Here is an 11,980-nt window from a genome sequence, read left to right as displayed (position 1 = left end):
GAAGAAGCACATCAAGGTTCTGGAGTGGTCTAGCCAGTCTCCAGACCTGAATCCAATTGAAAATCTTTGGAGGGAGCTTAAAATTCGAGTTGCCAGGCTACAACCTCGGAACCTGAATGATTTGGAGGCTGTCTGCAGGGAGGAGTGGGCCAACATCCCTCCCGAAATGTGCACAAACCTTGTCACCAACTATAAAAACCGTTTGACATCTGTGCTGGCCAATAATGGCTTTTCTACAAAATATTAACATGCTGTTTGTCCAAGGGGTCAAATACTTGTTTTTCCTCATCAGATGGTCATCAATTTTTATAAATTCATAGGATGTGATTTTCTGGAATTTTCTTTGGGATTCTGTCTTTCACTGTTAGAATGTACATATGATTAAAATTATAGATCGTTGCATTCTTTGTAAGTGGGCAAACCTGCACAATCAGCAAGGGGTCAAATACTTTTTTCCCCCACTGTATGGGTTGTGGACAAAACAGAAAACAGACAAAAAAGACTTTTGAGGATGTCATCTTGGGCTTTGACTGATCAACATTTTTCACCATTTGAGGACATTTTATAGACCAAACAACCAATCGATTAATCGGAAGAAAAAAATCGAAAATAATCTTATGATTAATCATTAATGAAAGTACTCGACAATGAAAACAAGTGACAATAAAAAATAATCATTGCAGCTATTTGTTGTTATATTACTTTAAAAAGCCTTACATGTAAATGATTTGGCGTACAAAGAATGTGATTTTTATCTTTGCCTCAATATTGTAGCTTTTGCTGACTAAATTTAGCCGCCTGGCAGAACAGTCACTTTAAGGACTTATTTATCATTGAGTAAATTTACTGACACATTAATTCATGTTTCAGGCCTGAAAGTGAAGATCCATCCTGCAGTGGTGATAGAGGGCCAGAGAGTCACACTGACCTGCAGTACCAGCTGCCCTCTGGCTGACAACACAACCTACATCTGGTACTTGAACAGTCGACCTTTGACCCTGCCAGAGAACCAAAACAAACACCTGGTTCTAGACCCAGTCAGCATGCAGGAAACTACTGCTGTGCAGTCGAAACTGGCAGAAAATACATTAACTCCACTGAAAGACCTCTGACTGTTATAAATATTAAAGGGAAACATACAGCAGCAGCAGCTGCAGCAGTCTGTGCTGCTCTCCTGTTGATCTTACTTCTGGTTGTCTTCTTATGGGTTAGGTGAGTAACACTGTGCTCTGCTGCAAATCAATGACATTCAATTTCTAAATCTAAAATCACTTGTTTATGTAAATATTCATTCATTTCATTTACCAGAAGAAAGAGGACTTCATGTAAATCTACTAAAACTGAAGCAACGGCCAACATTGAGCAGGTAAAGATCAGACATTTTAACAATGTTCTTGCGCAATATGTAAGCGTTAACAGGGCTGTAGGATTTAAAACTCATGATAATTTATGATTGTTAATATGGTGAGCACAGTAAAACATGCGCAATTAATTTGATTTTTGGCAAAGAACAGACATTTAGAAATTTTGCTGCATTAGAAAACATCACTCTCATCTATCCTGCTTCCCTTTAGAGGGAGTGATTATTAAAATGAAACAAAACATCATTGTACTGACATAGAAGTACATTATTCTATTTATTATATGGATCCAATTTTCATGTCAAAATGTCTTCTACTGCAGTCCACATCAGACAGCTACATTACTTTCCCAAAACACTATTAGGACAATCAGCCATTTGTTGGATATGCAGAATAATTATTCTTCCGAAGGCTGTAAGGTATCTAAGAGTTACTCCTGCTACATTCCAGTTTTCAGTGTAGAGGGTTTGTGTACCACGATGTAAAATCAGATTATAATCTTGTCTCCCCATCAGCTGATCCCTGGTCCTGTGTATGAAAACATCTCAGCTCAACCTGCAGAGCCGGAAGAACTTCACTATAGCAGAGTCCACTTCTCTAAGACCCAGACTGATCCTCTTTACTCCACCGTCCAACCACATCAGCCTCAAGAACAGGAGCATGTCACTTATGCTGCCGTCAACTTCAGATCCAAAATGACTTCTGAGTGAACATTTCATTACATTCATCTTGATCATTGGTACTTTCCATTCCAGTATTTCCAACAATCCCACAATACACAGAGGTGTGTTGTGGGCAAGATTTCTGCCAAATATGAAGTACTTTTAACATTACAAGTCTTCTGCACCACCATTTCACTTCACTCCATGCAAGACAGCCAATCATATACAAAGACATATCAACCAATGAGGTGTTACTAATGACTGATAAGTGAGTGATACCAGGTAAAATATGCTGGTCTCACAATAAAGTTGATCTCTGTGTCATAAAAGAAGCTGGAGTTTTGATCTCTTTAGACTGTTTTCTCTTCTTCATGCACCTTGGAAGTAGGTGCAGTTGTGCCGGAAGTTAGTTTTCCACTGCATGGCCCACTGAGAGCACCTGGTGTCTAAAAAGCTGTCTACAGACCACATTAGAGTATAACATGAATTCTCACTTTGTGCAAACTTTTAAATGCAGCGTTCTTGGACGAGAAACAAGAGGACAATCCTGTGTTCCATAACTCCCACTGGATTTGGAAGTCCAGCTCTGAGGGTTTTTATCTTCAAAAAACAGATATTGCGTGTTTCCTTATGTGTAAGATTTAAGCAGCTCAAGAGCTAAAAGCTTGTGCAGCGCAGCATGCAACACTGCTTGAAAATCCCTAAGAAAGTTTAATGAACAGATTTCATGATCTACAGGAGAAAAGGCAACAGGTTATGTTGCTTATTGATCCTGCCACTGCCTAATCAAACAGTGGCAGGTTACGCAGCTTCTCAAGGGATGACTGAACAGACTGACCATGTCTGATGACTTACTGTACAGATAGCTTGATAAAGCAGATGGTTCAGTGGCATTACCTGACCATAATGCAATTCAACAAATGTGGGTTGCCTTTGTTTTCCTTTCTGGTGTGTTTCATGTTGCTCATTACTCTGTGTTATTTGCAGCTGCAACTGTATGAATGTTTCTGTAAATCTGAGTTTGCCCTTGAACAAATGTTTTATCCTACATGTTCTTTAGTGTATTAAAAGATCATAGACATTTTATTTGCAGCTTGGTCTTCAAAGAAGTTTTTGCCAATACACAAAACATCCACAGACTGGAAGAGATAATTAATAAGATAATTTTGTCTGTGTCTAGAATGAAAGTGGAAAAAGCAATTTAGGAGCTTAAAGTAAGTAGAGTGCAGTGTACAGCACTGCGTGAAAACTCGCAATAATGTTATGAGAACAGATTCCATGTTTTACAAGCAAAAAGGCCACAGATCAGGTTTTTCATGACCTTTAACCGTTGGAAAGCCCCATTAGAGGCAGGTGAATCATTGTTGGAATAAATTAACCATTTTAAATATGTAAATCTTAAAATTTCATAAGACTCTGTAAATGAAGTATAATTTCATGGATCTGTCTTTCCTAACCTGTCTGGTTGTATCAGAACACAAGCCAGAATAAAAAAAACAAGCTGTTGTAGCTTAATGCAAGAGAATAAAACTGAATCTATACAGATTTGTTTTGGCTCTCGGTGTCTGACTGGATGCTACAAATAAAGTAAATAGGTGTACATAGCGCCAATTCATAACAGAAGTTATCTCATTGCACTTTTCATCTAGAGCAGGTCTAGAACGCACACTTTATAATATTATCCACAGAGACCCAACAATTCTCACCCTGAGCAAGGACCTGGCGACAAGGAAAACTCTCTTTTAACAGGCAGAAACCTCAAACAGAATCTGGGGCAGTTGCTGGCTTACAATCACTGATCCAGACTCTGCAGCTCCACAGGCAGAAACACCTTTTAAAAGTGACAGAAGGAGAGAGACGAGAAAGCACAAAGCACTGAAGTGCCCTGCATGTAATGTCAACTAAAAGGTGACAGACATTATATCTGCAGCTTCCTCTTAAATTCATAAATATCTTCAAAATTTTCTTCTATAACTTTGGTAAATTTGACATATTTTTGATGAAAATATAATGCTGCAAGTTAGTTGCATGAAGACTCAATGTCAACATGTAAAAACTGAAGAAAAAAATGTCAATGACAAATGGTTTCCGTATCAAATATGAGATCAAATAACTACTGCACTATATATATTCTTCACTAGAGGTCTCTTCTTACTGATAGTAATAACAATGAAAATCAGGAAGGAAGTCAACTTTTGGTGTGAGAGCTGCATACAGTTTGTCTGCCAGACATCCCCACACTGAACTACAGTTCATTCGGTCTCTGTAAGAAGACTGCTGTAGATTTTTACCATTCAATTATATTCTTTATGTTTTCATCACAAAGCAGTTGTAAAAAGGTATTTAAATGAAACGATCAACTTTCTGATTAGAAGCTGGAGACAACAGCCATGTTGTTGGCAGAAGCTGGATGTGTGTTTGTGGGTTTTATCCTGTACCTCTCAGGTATGAATAACTAATGTTTATAATTTCTTATATATTTACTAATTAACTGTTAATTGTAAAATAAAGTCTTTAGTTAATTGTAGTAAATCACAGATTGCTTTACAAAAAAGAAAAGATTATTGGACACTACCAGGCTACCAGGATGTTCACATATTCTGCTCTTATGAGTTCTTTAGATGTATTACAGTATATCAGTATGATCCGTAATATCATACTATTATCATTCGGAAATTAGTAAAGAGAAGAACATTATAAAATGTATAAATCTGTCCTGATGTTTGCTAATAATGTCATCTGTTAAAGGGGTTCAGGGACGAGCAAACCGCATCTGTGCCTTAAAAGGTTCATCAGTGGATCTGCCCTGCTCAGCTCAACATCCCACTTCAAACATGAAATGGTTCACTGCACACTGGAATATCTCTAAGCCTGTTCAGATTGAGCTCTCTGCAGAAACAAATCGTGTAACATCCAACATGTCAGAAAAGACTAATTTTACTCTAACAATCAATGATCTGAGTGAGAGAGATGAAAAGTTTTACTGCTGCAAAGAAAGTACTGACGAACCAGAAAATTGCTGGCACCACAGAACTGAGCTCCACGTTGCAGGTACAGTGGCTGCCAGTTATTTATTACTTTAACATCCATATATAAATTCTTATTTTATTCATCATCGTCCCAGACCTGCAGGTAAAGGTGATTCCTGCCACAGAGGGACAGACAGTAACACTGATGTGTAGCACCAGCTGTCCTCTGACTGAAAACCCTGCAGCCTACATCTGGTACAGGAACAGAGAGTTTCTCTATCAGGACTGGTCTCCCTGGTACCAACAGCTGGTCAGCAGTGACAAAGCAGTCAGATACTCCTGTGCTATCAAAGGCTACGAGGGTCTCAGAGCCCCTGAAGTCTCCGTGGGTGAGTGACAACGTTTAGCTCCTCATCACGTTACAAAACCTCTGGCTAAATATGTTACACCTATAAGAATGATTTTATTATTCATGCAATGGAACCTTAAATTGTAAAGCTCATGAAACATGATGACTAATTTCACTGAAAAAGTGACACCATTTCTTTTTGTCCAGATTCTGTCACACCAAGCTGCTTTAGTGTGACCTACGCTAAAGGGAGAATGTGTTCTTACAAGCAGACATCAGTGGATGAGCCCTGCTTCATCACATATCCAACAGGTTAAGTTTATCACACATCCACAAAAAACAAACACCTCCCACGCACACACCACAATTCCCTTTAAACTCACATTTTCAAAATGAAGTTTTATGCACAAGAGATCTATTTTTCTTTTTTGATACAAACATAGAAACTAGTTTTACACATTCTCTCATTCTGGATTAACCATGCTTTGACTTTATATTTAATTATTTATGTATCAATTTTTACCATTATTTAATTAAACAACTGATGCAAAAATGTATTTGTCGTCTCACAACAGAAGTACATGTTCAAAGGACTCCTGCAGCCACACCGGGCCACGTCATATTGACCTGTAACACCAGCTGCCCTCTGACTTCCTTTAAATGGTATAAGAATAGACACTTAGATGGAAATCTTGAGAAACCACAGCAAACAGTGCTCAGCACCTCTGCTGACAGCTTCTCCTGTGCTGTGAAAGGACGTGATGACCTGCACTCTGCTGAAGTCTGTGAGTCTGTTATAACTTGTAAAATGGGACATTTGTGTTAATGGTCAGCAAAAGGGAAAGAGAAATATGATGAATTTATGTTTAAAAATGACAGGATGTGGACAAAGTAACAGATTAACACATTACAGCATAATGCAGTTGCTATAAAGTATTAAACACCAGCTGTGAGAATTTATAATTTGTTTGATTTTGTTGAAACAGTCAGACGTGTTGATTCAGCCTAATTTAAATTTTTAGACTGCAGTTGTGTTATGATTCAAATATCAATAGCATCCTTCAGTCTCTGTTACTGGATACCTGTTGCTGATTACTTCTCCTTATAAAGTTCACAGATATACTAACTGGTATTTCCCTGTACACCCTGCATTATGACAATACAATCATCATATAATTACACAGTAACAAAATGGGAGAATTTCATCTTAGACATTTTATTGTGAAAATAAATAAGGAATCACCTGTTAGATCATAAACACAAATATAATATCGCTCCGATCAATGTTATATAATTTTTGGACTACAGCAATGACTTTGAACAGACACATTTGTTACTTGTGCCAGGTCCTGATGAAATATTTACAGGTTTGACACTGGAAGGTCCTGATTTCTAACATTTATGTCTACTACAACATAAGTCAACATCTTCTACCACACAAGCATTTTAGTTTAAATCTTTTTTTAAACTAACTTAAGAAGTCATTCATCAAGTGAAACTGTCTCTCGTTTTTCATCTATATTTCAGGTACTGAGGATAACAACTGCTGGTGTGTGAATTATGTCAGCAGCAGAATTTGTGCACTGGAAGGTTCTTCAGTGAACATTTCTAGTAAATATTCTCATCCTGAAAAGCAGCAGCCAAAGTCTAAATTATGGTATAAAACACAGAGAAGTTGGACGGAAGAAGCTGAAGAGCCGATTAAGGCTGCACGTCGTGTGGAGTATTATGACGTGAAGAATCACCACATCCTGAGAATTAAAAACCTGAAGAAGAATGACTCAGCAGAATACACATTCAGACTCCAGAAAGAGCCTAATGGAGAATGGACACAGTCTGATTTACCTGGAGTGACTCTGGTTGTCACAGGTAATTCTTTAGATTAAATATATTTTTTGTATAGTAAATTGACTATCATGCACGTGCTACCAGCAGTCAGTACAATGAAAAATGAAGCATGATTCAGCCAAGTAAATTCAATAAATCAAACAATCTAATTCAATTTACCAAATTTGTCTAAACTAGGAGAGCTGCATACAGTCTAGAAAACACTGGTTACTTTTTAGCATGAAGCTAAGACCCTTTCTCTAACAATAACTACCACATAATGAGTTGCTTTAGAAGATACTGACAAACTGTTTTGTTGTTTGAGTACGAGGACTTGTTAGATAGAATCTCTTCTCCATTTACTGACCGGTCTAACCATATTTCAGTCCTGAGAGTGAAGTTTACTCCTTCTGCAGAGGTGACAGAGGGCCAGAGAGTCACACTGACCTGCAGTACCAGCTGCCCTCTGACTGACAACACAAACTACATCTGGTACTTGAACAGTCGACGTTTGACCGGGCCAGAGACCCAAAACAAACACCTGGTTCTAGAGCCAGTCAGCAGTCAGCAAGCAGGAAAGTACTCCTGTGCAGTCAAAACCCACAACAACAGCAGCTCTCGTGAAAAGACTCTCACTGTCCAAAGTAAACCGGGGAAATGGTCACCAGCAGCAGCTGCAGGAGTCTTTGCTGCTCTCCTGGTTTTAATACCTCTCGCTGTCTTCTTGTGGATTAGGTAAGCTACACTGTGCTTGATTTCAGAACAATTATATTCACACACTAACCTGACATCACCTATTCATTTTTATATTAAATTATTTTACTAACCAGAAGAAAGAGGACTTCTAGCCAATCTCCTGGAACTGAAACCTCTGAAAACAACTTGGAGCAGGTAAACAAAAAATAAACTGAATATCTTTCATCCGAGTCAGAACAGCAGCTTGAACTTCCAAATATTGTTGCAATTGTGTTACTAAAAGCATCACAGTATTTCTCCCTACCCTTGTTTAATGTGTTTTCTAAGGTTCTTATTTCTTAACAACTGTTATTCTGGTGAAACACACTGTATCATAGTTACCGAGGGTCATTTATTTTGCAATGTAGATTTCTACTATATCAGTGTATTGTAATATAATATTATCCTTCATCAGATAAACCCTGGTCCCATGTATGATGAAATCTCAGCTCTACCAACAGAGCAGGAGGATCTTTACTATAGCACTGTCCACTTCGGTCAGAACAACACAGACACTCTCTACAACACAGTCCAGTCACATCAGCCGCAAGAACAAGAGCACATCCCCTATGTTGTTGTGAACTTTAGTACCAACGCAACCCCTGAGTGATTATCTCTTGCTTTTACAACTCATTCAGGCTCTACTTGAGGGATTCAATGTAAGATTGGGTTGTCTTAGTCCGGTACTATTTTGATAAAAATGTGTAGGATATTATGATTTTTTTTTTTTAATGTTGATTACACGTTAATATGATTGAAAGGGTACTTACACCCTTTGTCACTTAACACATCAGTGACCTGATTCTCATGAAAAGGTGACTTGGTTACAGACTGCATACCATATGTTGTAAATGTAGTTAAGGATTATGAGCCTTAAAATGAAACTGCCTCAACTGAAATGTTCTTTGAGTATTTTGCCACATTTAAGCCACAGTAGATTGACGCTTCCTTTTCTTTTACTTTTGAGGCACGATGGCCAGGCAGCAGAACCCTAGAATTTGTACAGCACAGCAAACAAAAACTTAAACAGATTGGATGTAACAACACACCTGTCTGTGTTATGTATGTAACTTGGATATGTTCTGTACATTATCCCTGCATTGCATTTCCATTTATGGACTTCAATTGATGATCTACACCAGTTTCCTGTGAATGAAAAGACAGACATCCACTGCCTGTTTTAGGAAGTGAAACCAAGACTTTTTTGTTACTCTTACCCATGGTTCTGTCTGTTAAACCATATAGCCATAACTTGTTGAGCAGACTGTGTCAAAATGCAAACACTAGATGCTACTACTTTCTAATATGCAGCAACACTTAAACAAATACTGTTTGTGAAACTTTAGAAAATTAACTTTCTTGTTGCAACAAAAAGGTACTGCAGGGAATATTGATTATCCTGCCGAGTACCTTTACAATTCCTACTAGACTCCTTCACACATAAATCATATTTCTGGGGGAATTTATTGTAAAACAAATGTAAGAAGAGAAAAAACACCTGTCTGACAACAAAAACTGGCTCTCAAATCTCACTTACTTGGGTAAGTGAGAACATAATTGGCCTATTGGACATGCCTAATGTTACAGAAAGTTAACAAAAAGCTCATTAAGAAAAACTCACCCAACATCATGCCATTATGACATTGAATGCTAACCATACTAGCTTTAACTAATGGTGGTCTTTCATCTGCTATTTTTAATTGTCTTGTTTAGTTCCACTTTTTTTGTTGTTAACTATTAGACAAGTAGTCACACTGCTGTCAGCAGAAAGCTTGAAATTATTACTGCTAAGGCTGGTCTCCTAAAATGGTCGCTAGGAGTCTTTATAATGCTTCTTATAATACTTTTGATGCTACACTGTAATTATTTTTGAAGGCACATCCACAATATGTGAAGCCTAGTGAATATTTTTTGACCATACAAATTACATGTTTATGCGACATAATACAATATTTCAATGTGTTTCCTATCTGACTACAACTGAAAATATATTCCATTTTACATAATTTATTCTGCAAACACAGCATCAACATCTAACAGTTGTTGTCAAACAAACAAGTAGGCAGTGGTGAGTTAAACCCTGGGTAAATATTTGGATTATGTGTTAATAAAGTCTTATGTTTGTGCTCTGAATTGTTTAATGGCCACAGTAATTAATTAATTAAATTACAAGTGACTACAACAAAGGAAAAAACAAGTCAAGTTTAGTCCATATTAATATATTTTATTACCTTACCAGTATACACTTCACAAATTATTTCAAATACAAAAAACAGGACATAATTTGTAACCCCTAGTTAATGTTGTGCAAGTAGCAGTGGGTTTTCAGTTTCTTTTCTTTCAAGTAAGTTAAAAATCGAAGTCTAGTTTCAAGTCCAGTTGTGACACATTACACGGTACATGTTAAATATGTGCTCAAGACACACTCACAGTAGGTTGAGAGGTTGTAACAGTGTAAAGTAAAGTTATCCGTAGATGTGAGGCCGAGGCATGAAAATGTGTTGTGGAGAAAAAAAGGAAACGGTACATATTTGGATCCCAGGCACATAAGGCAGAACTGCTTCATCATCACCATCATCCAAGCTGTACTACACTGCAGAATTTGTAGTAGTACTGCAGGGTACCTTTGATCATTTGGCCTTAGGGAATATTCCTGCATATTGAGTGCCTTTTTGGCTACTAACATGAAGTAGGAAAAAAAGAGAAGTAGGAATGAGAAGTTTTAACGTTAAACGATAGTTTTATCACAACCACTCAAAACTAGATTCAAACATGCTCTGACTATTTTTTACCCAACACTATGAAGAAGGTGAGGGCGACAGTTAGCTGACAGAGTTTGATTTGGTTGATCTTCCTACATTTCCACCATATTCACATACCAAAGAAGGGAACACTCCACATTCACTTTCACTGGTTTATATACAAACAGTAAACTTAATAAGCCATGATAGCGATATGGTCAGTGATAAGGTCACATGATGCTACATAACTTGCCTTTCAATAGGCTACGTAAAGTCTCATTTTTCTGTTAATTTTAGTTAGTCTGCCTTGTTTTACACATTTGCTACTGTGTGTCATTGGTCACGTAGTTTCAAGAAAGTTTGTCTTAAAGAAAGAGCACACCAACACAGACGTCTTGAATCAGACACGCTGTTCACAAATTTTTGTCCCACGCCCAGTCACTCTTGTTTTTGACTTCACTGACGGGACCCGTCTTTGCTCTCATAAACAGTATCTACATCGGTTCTGCTCTCACAGTTCCAACTTCACAGTTTCTCCTTGTGATTTTCTTGTGCATTTAGTTGTCCAGTAGCAGCTTTGCCAGGGACTGGAGGGTTTCCCTCTTCTCGTACAGGTACATCTGGGTTTCCCAGAGCATGTCCACCAGGACTGCGTCACTCACTTCATCCAGCATCACCTCCTGAGACAACTGGGGACTCAATCTGCATAATAAACACAGTGATTTGTGAAGATTTTAAGTACCTTAAAAATATTAAAGTACTATTAGATGAACGCAAATATGAAAAACAGTAATAATGCAGGATACATATGAATGTTTGACTATAGTTTTCTGCATAGCCTTATGGGCTGAGCAGTTTCATTAACTGATTAAACTGGGGTAAGAATTATCACACTATTTTTAAACACTTCTTTGTTGTTTTCCAGTAGACTCTAAAGCTGTCAATGGTGTAGCCATATCTCCATATCTACACAAATACGTATGAGGAGCCGCCTAGGCCACAACTGAATACTTAGCTTGCACATACATACATACTGCCATACGTAAGCATGTATGTGCAAGGTCCATACATACTCAAACTCATGCATACTTACATGCTCAGCCTGCGGATAAATACGTAACTTCATACATACTTAAGCATGACACTATGTATCTTTGTGCAAGCGTGTATGTATGTATGTATGTACATTGAGGAAAATAAGTATTTGAACACCCTGCTATTTTGCAAGTTCTCCCACTTAGAAATCATGGAGGGGTCTGAAATTGTCATCGTAGGTGCATGTCCACTGTGAGAGACATAATCTAAAAAAAAATAAATCCAGAAATCACAATGTATG

At 37.7% G+C, this 11,980-nt stretch overlaps 2 protein-coding genes and 1 long non-coding RNA gene across 6 annotated transcripts in view; 2 read left to right on the top strand and 1 right to left on the bottom strand.

The window, feature by feature from the left end:
- LOC123970334 overlaps positions 1–2,279 on the top strand; it is a 3,298-nt gene extending 1,019 nt beyond the window's left edge. The window contains exons 2-4 of the long non-coding RNA XR_006824934.1: positions 871–1,212; positions 1,309–1,366; positions 1,877–2,279. This is a non-coding gene — a long non-coding RNA (uncharacterized LOC123970334). The remainder of the gene's footprint in view (positions 1–870; positions 1,213–1,308; positions 1,367–1,876) is intronic.
- Positions 2,280–5,197: 2,918 nt separating this feature from the next.
- LOC123969603 lies at positions 5,198–9,039 on the top strand. Its single transcript, XM_046047162.1, has 7 exons — positions 5,198–5,381; positions 5,917–6,126; positions 6,869–7,210; positions 7,555–7,903; positions 7,999–8,059; positions 8,319–8,509; positions 8,871–9,039. Exons 1-7 carry the CDS (start codon positions 5,198–5,200, stop codon positions 8,896–8,898), a joined length of 1,365 nt encoding a protein of 454 aa, XP_045903118.1. The 3' UTR covers positions 8,899–9,039.
- A 1,072-nt stretch (positions 9,040–10,111) lies between these two features.
- pla2g6 (phospholipase A2, group VI (cytosolic, calcium-independent)) overlaps positions 10,112–11,980 on the bottom strand; it is a 16,812-nt gene continuing 14,943 nt past the window's right edge. For all 4 annotated transcript variants that reach the window (XM_046047854.1, XM_046047856.1, XM_046047855.1 and 1 more), the window contains one exon: positions 10,112–11,346. In XM_046047854.1, the coding sequence (XP_045903810.1) occupies positions 11,202–11,346 (145 nt within the window). In that variant the 3' untranslated portion in view covers positions 10,112–11,201. The remainder of the gene's footprint in view (positions 11,347–11,980) is intronic.

The sequence above is a fragment of the Micropterus dolomieu genome, linkage group LG04 (assembly GCF_021292245.1).
Source record: "Micropterus dolomieu isolate WLL.071019.BEF.003 ecotype Adirondacks linkage group LG04, ASM2129224v1, whole genome shotgun sequence".
Taxonomy (NCBI): Eukaryota; Metazoa; Chordata; class Actinopteri; order Centrarchiformes; family Centrarchidae; genus Micropterus; species Micropterus dolomieu.
The sequence above is the reverse complement of the archived record's forward strand: the minus strand, read 5'-3'. Positions and strand labels throughout refer to the sequence as shown.

Excerpts from the sequence above, each read along its gene's own strand:
- LOC123969603 (XM_046047162.1), top strand. The coding sequence starts at position 5,198 with ATGTGTAGCACCAGCTGTCCTCTGACTGAAAACCCTGCAGCCTACATC. Across the intron at positions 7,904-7,998 it reads GCTGTCTTCTTGTGGATTAG|AAGAAAGAGGACTTCTAGCC; the intron begins GTAAGCTACACT and ends TTTACTAACCAG. Across the intron at positions 8,060-8,318 it reads CTGAAAACAACTTGGAGCAG|ATAAACCCTGGTCCCATGTA; the intron begins GTAAACAAAAAA and ends ATCCTTCATCAG.